This window comes from Hipposideros armiger, unplaced genomic scaffold (assembly GCF_001890085.2).
Source record: "Hipposideros armiger isolate ML-2016 unplaced genomic scaffold, ASM189008v1 scaffold_144, whole genome shotgun sequence".
Taxonomy (NCBI): domain Eukaryota; kingdom Metazoa; phylum Chordata; class Mammalia; order Chiroptera; family Hipposideridae; genus Hipposideros; species Hipposideros armiger.
In genome coordinates, this window is record NW_017731494.1 from 460852 (window position 1) to 475219 (window position 14368).

At 38.6% G+C, this 14368-nt stretch overlaps 1 protein-coding gene across 1 annotated transcript in view; it reads right to left on the minus strand.

Moving 5' to 3' along the window:
• The window catches only part of OSTF1 (osteoclast stimulating factor 1), a 51132-nt gene that overhangs the window by 13723 nt on the left and 23041 nt on the right, over window positions 1–14368 (minus strand). The window contains exons 3-7 of the mRNA XM_019650681.1: window positions 8566–8616; window positions 5647–5710; window positions 4151–4204; window positions 2632–2739; window positions 1591–1640 (exon numbers count right to left, since the gene is read on the minus strand). Coding sequence (XP_019506226.1) covers window positions 1591–1640; window positions 2632–2739; window positions 4151–4204; window positions 5647–5710; window positions 8566–8616 — 327 coding nt within the window. The remainder of the gene's footprint in view (window positions 1–1590; window positions 1641–2631; window positions 2740–4150; window positions 4205–5646; window positions 5711–8565; window positions 8617–14368) is intronic.

The window sequence follows — 14368 nt, forward strand, 5'->3', positions numbered from 1 at the left end:
AGAAAGAAAGAAAGAAAGAAAGAAAGAAAGAAAGAAAGAAAGAAAGAAAGAAAGAAAGAAAGAAAGAAAGAAAGAAAATAGCCATGTTGTGAACAGTCTAAGGAGAAGGGTGGTCTCTGAAAACTGTGGGCCACACTTTTACAGGTACAAGAAACTCAATTCTCCTGCAACCTGAATGAGCCTGGACTAGGATGTGAGCTCCAGATGTGAACTCTGCTCTAGCCAATACCTTGATTCCAGCCTGGGAGACCTAAGCAGAGCACCATTTATGCCATGCCCAGAATTCTGGCCTACAGAAAGTATAAGGTAAGTGGGTGCTATTTTAGGCTGCTGCTATGTTTGTGGTAATTTGTTACATAGTAATAGAAAACTAATACAGAGCTCCGGGAATTAAAAAGGTAACCAAAATGAAACAAAGATAAAGGTGAGAAAAAAAATCTCAGAAAAACTAAGAAAATTTGAGATTCAACCTAAGAGGTCCAACATGGGCATTCAGAACCAAAGAACAAAGAAAATGGGTCAAAAACTCATCATAAAGACTATAAAAGAAATAATACAAGATATTTGTCTGGGCTGAAAAAGTTCACCATAAAAAGATCCACACAAAAGCCCATCACTCTGAAATTTATGAACACCAAAGTCAGAGTAAAGATTCCAATCAAGAGAAAAAGCAGATCACACACAAAAGAATGGGAATCAAAATGGCATTAAACCTCCTGAGAGCAAGCCTAGAAACCAGAATGCCATGAATCCATGCCTGCAAAAATTCTGAGGGAAATCATTTTCAACCTAGAATTCCGGTAGCCAAATAATCAGTCCCAAGCTCCTCCTTCTCAAGAATCTGCTTGAAGATGTTCTTCAACAAATGGAAGACACAGGATGCAGAAAAGTGAAGACACAACACAGCAGAGAGGTGACGGATTTCCTAGGGAGATAGCAGAGGGCAGCAGGGACCTAGTTGTTCAGATTAGAGAAAGGATGGGGGGCTTCAGGAAGTAGGATTCCAGGGAGAAAAAAGAAAGCAATTGATTATGTTACACATTTTGAGAAAGTATATCAAGAGAATATAAAACAGGGTAGGAGTCTTTCTGAGATACAAAAAAAAAAAAAGAAAGAAAAAGGCTAAATTAATGTCAGCAAGTACAAAAAGAAAAAGTTCTACAACATAACCACAGATTATAATAGGATACATTGGGAGGACCAGAGGAGGGAAGGTTGGGTGCTGGGGTGCTGGAAGATGAGAGCCGGGCAACCAACAAGCTTAAACCTTCACCTACCAGATAGGCTTTCAAAATACATACGATGATAAATTATGAGATAGTTTCCTTAGTAACATGAAGTAAGAAGAGTTAAAAGCCAAAAGTGATGACATATGAGGAGAAGTACAGTAGGCATTTTGGGCTTTATACAATTTGAACTTTGGTACAATAATTTTTAAACTATGTACTTGTAATATTTTGATTAAAAATTAATGAAAGATAATAAATGGGAAAAGGTCAGTTCAAGACACTAAGATATTTTTCATGCCCATAAGTCACACAGAGAGAACAAGGCAGGTGTGTTAAATGACTTCCGTGTAAGCAATCTCACCTGTTGGTTCAGTTCAATGTTTGGTTGAGTGAATAGCATTTCTACTATATCTGAAATTCAAATAGAAAAGATATTTTTTAAGAAAGAGAAGTAAAAGTCTGACAAGACTACGCATAATAAGTTTAAAAAAGAAAAATCTTTAGAAGAATCTTCCAGAAAATCCTTACAACAAATGTTTCAAATTTCACATAAATAGAAGACTTAAGACTCTAAAAGATAATGTTATTCAGAGAAATGTTTTTTTCAAATAATTTAACTTTTGTATTTTCACATGACATCTATTATAGGAATTTTTTACATTCACTATGATAGTTAATATTTTTATCACTAATTTGTATTTATTAGCTAAAATAAGATGGGCTTCTTTTGGGAGACAACCAATAATTTCCCTTTGGCTATGCTATTTAACTTGTTGGGTTCTTTGTTTCTCATTGTTGTTGGAATTAGTGTGTGTGTGTGTGTGTGTGTGTGTGTGTGTGTGTGTGTGTGTGTGTGGTAGAGAGAGGCAGCAAGAGAGTGGGTGTTGTGGATTTTTGGCCAGGCTGAAATACATCTAGAAAACCCATTTGTCATTACTATAATTGATTATAACAGAAAAGGTTATCAACTAAATCACTAACTCAGGCAAATGCTTTTTCCTGAATCTAACGGTTTGCATTCAACTTAAAATGTAAACCATAAAAGCATATCATGGGAAAAGCTAAGCTAGAGGAGTCAATTCTGCCCCCTTCTTCTGTAAGATTAAATAATGGGGTTTGTTTTTATATCACTGCTGTTCTCCTATAACTTTTCCACATCTGATGGAGGAAAAAAAGCTTCCCCTCTTTCAAGTGAAAGGAGTCTGTGTAGTGAGGCTGACTGATCACATTCTATCTACTGTTTTACAGAGCTTCCAGGAACAAGACTTTCGGCTGATGTTCCAAAGGACTTGAAAAGAAGAACCAATCTTTCATTTCATTTCTGTAAATCGGACTCCCTTAGAAGAAGCACATTTTTCAGTAGTACAGACATTTATGGTAACAAACAAAATGTAACAAATACCTTTGTGGCCCCCGTGGCAAGCCCAGTATAAGGCAGTGCTTCCAGCTTTATCTAAGCCATTAACACCGACTCGGTTGTCCAAACACTCTCTCAACCAGCTCAAGTTGCCTGAAAAAATTTTACATTTTTAGAAACAGAAGAAAAAGGGTTTTGTTTTCTGTTTTGCTTCTCAATCGATTTCATCCTGTATAAATTTCCATTTGCAATGGATCAATCAGCAGGTCTGAAATTAAGACCTGCCCAGTAATCCATTTATTATGGTACATTTTTGACTTCCAGTTTATTAATGGAAAGCATTAACATTAATCTTTAATGGTAGGTTAATGGGAATAGCTGACTAAATGGGTCTACTTAAGTGATTTCTACTCTGTAAAAAATAGATAGATATATTTTTTTTCCTCTGTGAATTCCCAGAACTTGGAGAAAAAAGTCAAACCTAAGAACAAGCAGACACTACTCATATCCATATTTAAAATGCACTTTAAGGTCTTACAAGAAAAGAAATACTAAATAACCTACTCAAAGCTGCTGTTCTTATATGTTAAAGTATAACTAGTGATTTAAAATCCTCTGGCTTAATGCCCTAAATATCAAATTTACAAAAAATGTTTTAAATGTCAGTTTCATAGTTCTACTTATGCAGAATCCTAAACCAATAATTTCCTTTTGCATATTCCGATTTCAGAACCATCTAAAGCTGAATGAGAGAGAGCAAAAACTCTCCATTATCTACTGCAGTTTCCCAACAGCGATCCATCCTATTGGCATTTGGGGTTGGAGAATTCTGTTATGGGGGCTGTCCCACGCACTGTAGGATATTTAGCATGTCCCCAGCCTCTACCCAAATGGTGCCAGTGGCATCCCCCCAGTCATGACAGTCAAAATGTCTCTAGATATTGCCAAATGTCCCAGTGTGCAGAAGGAGGAATTACCGTCAGTGGAGAAACACTGACCTACAGGACAAAGCCCCAGGTACAAGGCCCATGCTGCTGCTGCCTCCCTCCCCAGCTCTGCTCTCACATATACACTTGCACGATATCAACACTCCTAAATGCTGCACCTCCAAGACAGCCCCACCCTCCTGCCTTCCTGTTACTCACCCTGGCCTCTAGAGTCTGCTTAGAGTAAACCCACTGCACTGCTGTACTTATCATACCATCTTATTGTCACACGCATGTCTCCCTTTCCAGATTTTGAGCTCCGGGAGTAACAGATCATGCCTTTCCACTTGCCACTGAGCACAAGGGTATGCAAAGTACCCAAAGTGTTTGTTGACTGACATTTTAAAATGAAAATTACATTTATCTCTCTAGGATGACAGAGGCAGAACAGAGACTGCCTCTGTGGGAGGCAGGATTTAACTGGGAAGGGAACTTTCTGGGATGATATGATAGTAAGTTCTAGATCTTGATCTGGGTGCTGGTGACATGGGTGTCTGCACTTGTCAAAAGTAATAAACTATGTCATTAAAACCTGTGTGCTTCACTGTACTATCTCAATCAAAAAGAATCACACCTACCTCTTTTTGCAGCTTCATGCAATGGATTGTCAATGGATTCTGCCTGCTCAGCCACTAAATTGAAAAGAAAAAGTGCAAATCCAATATCACCAACACGATTCGCCGAAGTCTTCAGTCCCCCAGCTTCCACAGGACCAGAGCCTTCCACAAGTCAGCTTCCCTCACTTAATGTGGGGGAAAAAAAACAGCAGAAAACCAACCTGATGTTTCCTGCTTTAAAACAAGCTGAATTATGTGTGAAATTAAACCAAGTTAAGCAGTAACACAGCAACGCAGCAATTAACTGGAAGTATAAACAAAAGAAAGAAATCCATGGCTTGCACACCAGTTTATTTAAGTATTTAATCAACAAATTTAGTCACAAAAATGCAAGAGAAAGCATTTGATGTTCATTTTTACATTCCATAAAAACACCATCCATAAAGATAGCTGAAAATAATTGGTGGCCTTGTGTGTGTGCATGTGAGGGGTGGGATCAGGGGAAACTATTTTGTTTCCTGAATTCAGAACGGGCAATCTGTATACCCACCAGCCTCCAAGGAAGGCGTGTTCCCAGTTGTCCTAGAATCAGCAGGAGTGACCACATAGACTGTTGTTCAAATGAGACTTCAGAGCCACCACCACCCTCCATAAAGGGCTGTAACTGGACCCTCCTTTGGCTACTGGGGATCCAAAGCAACAGGGGAACATTTTATAACCTCAGTGTGTTTGTGAATATGTCACACCCTCAGGAATGGAGCACATGGTAGAGGTATATTTGGGATTTCAAAGGTCTGAGCAGTAGAAGTCTTTGTAAATCCAGAATGGTATCGCCCTAAAACCAAGGCAAGTGGTTTTAACCTCATTACACAGATGGAGAAACAGCCCCAGAGATAGCAGTTCAGTGCCTTCAGTAAGGGCCCCTGTTATTAGGAAGCAGAAGAAAAAGGATTAGAACCCAGGACCCTTGTTTACCAATCCTGTGCTCTTTTTACTCTATTCTGATTTCTACGAAAGTCTGTTTTGTGCCCCTTCCAACCAGAAGCGGGCCTGTAGCAAGGGCCACGTCTCGCTGCTCAAGCTCCCCAAACTGCCCTGATATGCATTTAATTAACATCACTGTCCTAAACATGAATTAACAAGGCAGGGTTACTTCATCAGAAAAGAAAGGGCTAGTCTAAGAAACCATCCATGAGATTTGGTTTAATAGCAAAAAAAAAAAGAAGGAAAAGAAAAATGTTCTAAGAGTTGAATAAAGTAAAACCATAAGCATTTTCTTGGAAAGCTTGGGTTCTTTCAAGAATGCTACAATGCATTTTCTTAAGCTAAGGAGTCAAGGCTCAAGCCCCTCTGGTGTCCATGACCCTTTTAGCAACAGGAGGCTCATGGAGGAGAAAACGTCCTAGGTCTGCAACAGCTCCACTGAGTGCTCAGCCACAGCCGCGAGCAGAAAGGCCTCAGGAAGCACGTAACTGGAAGTGCACAGAGCATCATCCAGCCACCGCGGCCAAGCTTACCATAGTTGCTTGGGATTAGTCCAGTCCTGCCTTTGGAGGTACCTTTCCACCAATTGGTATCACTCTGGTGAAAGAAGAATTGAATTAAGTGGCGCCAAACCCAGTTTACATTCAATCATTTTTTAAAAAACCACTTGGCTCGTGGAGGGTACCTGCCCTACAAAATGTCAAAGCTTCCTCATTCACTAGTTGCGGATGTCCATTCCCCTATCACTAAACTACAAATACTCACACATCTGCCTGCAACAAATCAAATACACTTCATGGCAGAGCCTCAACAATCAAACAAATCAAACAGAAAAACAATACAAATGAAAAGAAAAAGATTACATTTAGTTTACAGACCATAGGATTTTTTTGTCCAGTCTAATTTCTCTTAGCTTCAAGATTTTTTGTTTTCTAAAGATCCCTTTATTTCACCTTTATTTTTTGGGTAACTTTTTATTATAAAAAAATTGAAGCCTATACAAAAGTAGAATGAACAATACAATGAAGCTACACATATCCTTTTTCAACTACATGAATTATTCACTCATGGCCAATATTATTTCATATATAGCCCCACCCACAACTTCCTTCTCCTTTAGATTATCTCGAAATAAATTCCAGACATCATATTATTTCATCTGTAAATATTTCAGTATGTATCTCTAAGGACTTTTTCAAAGACATAATTATAATACTTTTATTACAGCTTAAAGTTTTTTCAACAATATTTTTTAATATCTAATATCTAGATCAATACTCAAATTTTCTAGTTGTCCTATAATTTGGAACCCAAATAAAGGGTCATACAATATGATTGATGGATTAGATCTTAAAGCCTCTTTTAGTCTACAGGATCCCCCTCCATTATTTTTTCACTTCTTCACAATATACTTGAAAAAACCAGTCCGTTCTTTAGGGTATCGAACAGTCTGGATTTTGCCTGTTTAATTCCTGTGTTATCAAAAATGTGTTCCTCTGTTCCCTGTATTGCTTATAAATTGGTCACTAGTTCTAGAGGCTTAATTAGATTCAGATTCAATTATTCTGGCAAGATTATTTCCTAGGTAGTCTAGATTTCTTCCATCAAAAGCCACATAATGTCTGGTGGTCTCTTTTTTGTAATGTTAGTAGCCACTGAAGAGCATTATCTGGATCCATTATTTCATAGGGGTTGCAAAATGGGTGACATTCTATCATTCCTTCTTCATTTAAATAACTAGAGAATCTCTTTAAAGAGAAACTTTCCCTCATCAACTCTCTGGTTATCTGGAGATAAAAGTTCATAGAGAAAAGGCAGAATAAATGCTGATTCTTTTCCTTAACAGGTGTCTGAATAAAAAGTTGGTTCCCTCACTTTCTCCCAGGGTGACCAATGATGTTTGTTTTGAAGGATCATTAGGAACTCATGAATTTAATCATATTAAATATGTTTCAATCCTTGGGAATTGCTGCCCTAATTGATTGCTCAAATTGTGCTATCTTTGGCTAGTGACAGCCTCTTCAACTTAGTTCCTGTGTCTTTCCAATGTGACCCTACATAGTCTTTGGTAGCTTCCCTGCTTTCTAAAAAACAAGACGTTTTGGGGAGTCTCCTGTACTTTAACTGCCCCCGACCTGGTACCAGACATTTCTCAAAGGACCCTTGTTCCTTTTAATGGGAAATAACTTATTATTGGGTTGGTCATTTTTTTTCTAGGCCTTTTTCAAAGGGAAGAGCAGGAAATATTTTGTTTTGTTTTATCTTAGATGAAATACAATATCCAATTCAAATGCAGAGCTGCAGGGTTTTTACTTACTCTCATTGACCTTACATCTGTCTAGCCTTTCTTGCAGGCTGAAAATCCCAGTTTTAAACATCACTGACCTAAGTGGCTCTTTGCTCCTAACCACAATACACACGTAACTATCTCAGAATAACAATACCAATACTTCTCTAACAAAATCGTGATTAACAACAGTGTACAATTTTTTAGAAGTTCTTTCTGTCCTTCATCTATCATATCATCTATCATATCAGTCTACTAGATATGTTCAGTTAAACTGCTAAGTTTTAAATTTTAAAGTCACTTGGAATAGTTCCTATCTATGTGGTTATGACAATTACCTAGGGTACAATTTAGCTCATTTGATTCATTCTGCTTTTAATTTTCAGAGGTTGCTTTTTACCAATTTAATTTAATTGTGTAACTATGCAGTAGTTTACATAAATTGAAACACATTTAATACGATTACAAGATTTATATGATTCCAGAGTCGGATCTCCAAAACAAGGTATAATTTTTTTTTTTACTTTTTTTTTCTTTGTTTTTGTTTTTGTTTTTTTTAGCTGAGCCATGCTGCTACCTGTTGGCAGCTCAGCAGCTGCTCAGCTCGGGCCGGGACTCAAACCGCTGTTGTTCAGAGCTCAAATTCTTGAGCAAGCTCTTAACCAACTGAGCCACTCGGCCGGCCCTGGTATAATTTTTTTAAAAGTCTATCTTCCAGCTATGTTCCCTCTATTTTCTTTCCCCCCATAGAAGAAACTGTTTTTCAGTTTATTTCATGACTCCTCTTTCGACTTTTTATTTTAAATTGAAGTAAATAGGTATATGCATATCTCCTCACCCTTTCTTAGATAAGTGAAGGCATTACTATCCACATGTCTTCATCTTGCTTTTTTTCACTTAAATAACTCCACAATAGTATGCAGAAATATTCCTCACTCTTTGTAGCTGCATAATACTCCAATATACCAAAGTTTAGTCAACTATTTTGGTGAACATAAGGGCTATTTCTAATCTTATGCTATTATAAACTAAAATCAGTAGCTTTGAGCATATATATTTCTATATAGATATTTAAATAATATACAATGTTATGGCTATACAAACTAGTCTTATATTATACATCTTTAGTTCATACACAGTATTACAAAATTTTAGCTAGGCTTACCATGTCAGTAATGTAGATAATATCACCTTCCTCAAAGTACAATTCATCTGGCTAAAAGAAAAAATACATATTAAGTTTGACTCCATGTGATTTTTTTCATGAATTAAAATGTGACTATGGTAATTATATAGATTCCAAATGGTAAAGTATCCTTACAGACACTGTGGTTTTAAAACAGCATATAAGCCACTTAAAAAAAACACTGTTGACGAACTAACACATAAACAGAAAGCTGAATTTTTCCCATGATGAACTTCATCAAGAACTTACAGACATAACAAATATGGACTCCACTTCACACACACATCTTATATTCTTCCACGATGAAAGCAGATTTTTATATCGCAATAGAATATTAATAAAAGTTCTTTCTTGCAGAAATTTCAAAAGGTGCTATATATTTTTTCATAAAAGGATAAATGTCTAGAATTAAAGCCATGAACAATAACTAGAAGCTTGGCTCTCTCCTAAATGATTAGGTGTCAATCCTTAAACACTTTCATATCAACATCTGCTATCTGCTTATTTTGAGAAAACCATTATCCTATCTCTTCATGCTCAGAGAGAATGAGCATTTTATATATGAGAGAAGTTAATGAATAATTCAACTTTTAATAAGGCTATAGAGCTGAAAGATACAAAGCAGTAACTCGGTCATAAGCAGTTCTAAGGGGTTCGGTGATTACAGTTAGTATGTGCTCTGGCCCGTACCAGCGAAATGTCCAACAAACTCTCTGAACAAAGCCAGGCACTTTAATTAAACATCTTTTTCACATCAGTAGATAACACTTATCAGCATGACCTACAAGTAAATAGGACGATGTATTCAGAGTTGAAGATATTGAGAGATGTCTACGCTGTCATGTTGGGTGAAAAATATCAGGCACAAAATTTCACATAGGATAAGGTCACAATAATGCATGAAATGGGTGTAGAAATTTTTCCAAATTTTGTTACTTTTATTACTTTCATAATTTTAGTTGAAAAAAAAAATTTTTTTTAAAGATTTTATTGGTGAATTCGGGGAGGGGAACAGCGTTGGGGAATCGGGGAAGGGGAACAGACAAGTTGCTGTTGTTTTGTTCTTCAGTCTAGTTGTGGAGGATTTTGCTTCACTGGCCCAAGCTGGCACCATCATTGAGCTCTTCCCGGGTGAGGCAGTAGCTCGCCAGCCATTGGATGGCTGCTCACGGTGGCTCACAGCAGCTCATGCTGGCTGCCAGCCACTCACAGTAGCTTATGGCATCCCACTGCAGCAGGGGCTGTGGTCTACGCCGTCGCAGGCGACTCACGGCAGCCCAGCTCCAGGTTGAGCTAATGTTCACCATCTTAGCTGTAGAGGGCACAGTGTCACTGGCCTTCATGTGGGACCCAAACTGGGGCCCCTACTGCTCAGAGCTGGCATCCCAAGCCAACTCTTAACCAACGCGCCACTCGGCCAGCTCGAAAAAATACTTTTTAAATAAGAGGCTTTGTTATTTCTGATCATAGTTATTGTTCCATACAAATAAAAATTATGCTAGTAAAACAAATTATTTTATCCATTTATTTTTCCATTTATTTATCTCCTCTCTCAGTCACAGACAGACTCTGCACTAGCAATTTATTTAGTTCCACGGCTGATCTGTAAGATTAGTATAACTATTTCCCACTGAATATAAATTAAGACTATATCCACTATATCATGCTTTAAACGAGCTCAATATATGAATATTTAGATGCATTATAAATTCAAATATAAAAATTAGCAAATGATTAATGATACCAAAAAATGGCTGAGTACCTTTAAAAGGCAAACTCCTCACTACAGTTTTTTTTTTTTTTTTTTTTTTTAAGATTGTATTGGGAATTGGGGAGGAGGACCAGCCAACTTGCTGTTCTTCAATCTTCGTTGTGGAGGGTGCCAGTCGCCATCTGGCTGCCCACTGGCAGCTCGTGGCCTCTAAGCTCAAGGTGCTGTGTTCAGTCTTAGTTGCAGGTGGGCGTAGCCACCATCTCATCATGCAGGAGTTGAGCCAGCAGCCTTGTTGTTAAGAGCACATGCTCTATCCACTGAGCGATCTGGGCATCAGCTCAGCTCAAGGTGCCGAGTTCAGTCTTTAGTTGCAGGTGGGCATAGCCCACCATTGAACAGGCAATCTTGCTGTTACACCAGCTGAGCCCTCCTGCCACCTGCTAGCAGCTCAGCGACAGCTCAGCTTGGGCGCAGCGTCACTGGTCCATGTGGGAATTGAACCAGCGGCCCTGTTGCTCAGAGCTCGCACTCTTAAGCCAACTCTTAACCAACTGAGTCACTCGGCCGGCCCCGGAAGCATTTCTTGCATTTACATTTTGATTTACAGTAACTAGACTTACACATTAGCACAAGCTATGCAAAATCATTTGAACCTATGAAGACTTGATGACATATGTTTTAATATTATTTGAAATAGACACTTAGAAGAAAAAAAGTAAAGCCCTGTAAGATTTTCTCTAATCATTCTCTAAAATGCTCTGATGATCTACAATCAATATGTCTACCAATATGTGATGGATATAGAAAAGTGATTCTGGAAACAAACTATTTCCTTGTGTATTTCCCTGTTGTAAACTGAATCACTCTCTGAGGCTAGAAAGGGGACTCGCTTACTACCCACAGATAGGATCCCAGCTACACACAGTGGTCATCCCATAACAGTAAGGCTAGCCTTCACTGTCAATTTCACTACCATTTAACTATTTCTCCTTTAGATGACAGTAGGAATGGGAGGGGAGAATCAAGCAGGATGTAAGGAAAGAAGGAAAAGGGAATATATGTTAGACTTATGTCTAACAATGAATCCTCCTCAATTAGTGCTTTTATTGAAGTCATCTCTGCCTACAGTTTTAATCTCCTTCTAAAATCGCAAAAGTCAAGACTGCCTAAATTTTCTCATTTAATAAGATCATTTACCCTTGAAACCAAAAGGCACATTTTGAAAAACAATCAAACAAAAAAACAAAACACACACACACAAATTCCTGTGATTAGCCTTTCTCATTAAAAAAAAAAAAAAGGAATAAAGCCCAGAAGAATAGGAAGTAAGTTCTTAGTGGGCATGAGGTTTTCTTTTGGGGTGATGAAAATGTTTGGGAACTAGATAGAGGTGGTTGCTGACAGCATTGTGAATGTACTAAATGCCACTGAATGTTCACTTTAAAGTGGTTAATTTTATGTTATGTGACTTTTATCTCAAGGGCAATAGAAGCCAAGAACAGTTCAAGCTCTTAATGTCTTTTAAGTAATGCTTGTCCTGCGTGGTTTGGTGAAGTGCATCATTTGGAAAATGTCACTAAATATGGTCATTTTGGTTCTTCTCAGTGCTATTTGGTTTTATAATTAATGTCTGCTGTTCAGCAGTGGTGTCTGCCACAAGCCACCTATTAGGTCAAACTTGGTTTTTGATTGAGGCAACAACAGGCAGTTGATTTCAGTCAGGTAAAAAAAGGTCTCACTGCTTTTCTACCCTGAGAAAAGAGAGTGAATAGTTTATTCCCTTTTTATTCAACAGCTCCCATACACACAATGCTACTTACTACCAGTAAAATGTTTTCTTCTAGAGAAACTAGGGGCAGTTTTTCCTAACCGAGCTAAGGGGGTAGCCTACCAAGTTCTTCAGACTACTGGTGGAAGTATGGATAACTAGGTAACTTCATGACTTTAAAACATTCATTTTACCTGTAATATTCACCCTTTCCATTAAAAAATCACTTGCAGGACACTTAAGGTCAATTGTTTGATGAGGATCTACTTGTAAATTTCTGGCATCCTATTCATGGGACAGAAATGGGAAAATGGTGACACAATCAAGTAAGTATTTTGCTATTTCCAGCTTGTTCTTTGGTTTTTAACCACATTCCTCCTTTCCTCTCTCCTTGAAGAACCACAAGGTATCAGAACAAGTAAATTGTTCGCCACTGGGATGTTACAGTGATGAGTACAAACTTGGTGACGTATATTCTCATCCCTGTTCCATATATTCTTGGTAACGTATAATTCCCAAGGCATTAATTTTGTTGGTTTCTACAAATACATACTTTATGGAAAAATTTAGAAAGACAGATACTTTAGAAAAATTTCAGATTTGTCAACCTAGAGCCCCCAAAATTAATTAAAAGGAAAATAAAAAACCAAATCAAATTATCCATCTTTTTATTTAACACTTTATAGTATTATTATGTCCCATGTATTGGTCTGGACACTTACAAATATTAACTAATTAAACCCTCACCAGCGACATTATGAGGTGGGTGCTACTCTTAGCGTCACATTTATGAGCAACTTGTCTAAGGCCCGAGACCTGGGATGTGGTACACCCCCGACTTGGAACTTCAACAGTCAGGTTCTGGAGTCCCTGTTCTTCACCACCACCTGTGCTTTCTCTCACACAGAAGGGTCATGCATAGCCATTATTGGTCATCACAGTGTCATGGCGGCAGCCCAGGGAAATATCCGTTCTTTCTCCCACCCCACCCCACAAAATGCATTACAACAAAATCAACAGCAGCACCTTATATTTGCAAAGCATACTTAACCTCATTCGATCCTCACAATGATCCAGGGCTGGGTCATGGGTATAGTCTCCATTTCACAACCCAGCTTAGAGGGGTTGAAGAACTCGCCACAAATCACCAGTTAGGGAGTGGCAGGGCTGGGCTCCTACTTCAGCTTTTGGAATCCCAGTCTTGGGCTCCTTCCACTATGTGTTATAAACCTAGGGAAACCCAGCAAACATTATATGATAGAGCAGGGTCCTGCTGGTTTCTCTTTAGAAATCAATACTACACCGCAACCATGCAGGACATGCTGTTCTTTCTCTATCAGTTCTTCTTTACACTGGTCTATCCAGTCCAGCCAGGTCTCTCTATGACACGTTATTGGATTGGGGGCTGGGTGAGAAATAAGAACCAAACAGGGCTGAGGGGGGCCAGGACTCCCTTGCCTTCAAGTAAGAGAGGAGAAATGGGTTTGCAGGAAGAACCATTTCTTTACAACAAAGCCACAAGCTGCCCAGTGTTCTACCTGTTCAGTGGATCACCAAGAGTAGAGTGGACATTGCTCTCCCTACCTCCTAAGGGTGGGAGAGTAGTCAGAAACTGGACCCAGGCCTCCCTGGAGTGCCGCACATGTCAGCAATGGTCCCACCGAGTCCAACTCAGCTCTTCCATTTTGCCTGGTCCCAATGACTTTATGGAGACCAGGTCACTTTAGGATATACCCTGGTACATTTATCCCACCAGAAAAGATGGCTACTGATCACAGGAGAGAAAGACCAAGCTGAGCGTCCAGCATTGTCCAACAGAAATTCTCATTCAGAGAAAGAATACAAAACTAACCTAGTTCTGGGATGATATTCAAAATACAAGCACAGGACTTAACCAGTCAGGAAAGCCCATGGAGCTAGAGGCAACATCTTGGAAGGGAGGGGGAAAGGGGCAGAGTGTGGGGGCAGCGGGGCGTGGGGGTGGTCATTACTGAACACCCAGTACGTACAGGATGAGTTAGCAGCATTGTTCTGCAGAGCTAGGATCCTTGGGACCAGGGATATTAAAAAATACAATAACATTTTAAATACAGAATATTAAATAAACCTAATTAATAAATGTCTATTTTCTCCTGTGCATTCAATAATAACTAAGATAAAAAGCAGGGGAGAGACTCCATCTGGGCAGAATTAAAGTAATTAATACATCAACCACTCAAAAATATTTGTTCAAGGTCATGGGGAACCAAAGGAGGAGGTCAGTGAGAAAGGACAAAGGTGGTGACAAACAGGATACTGGA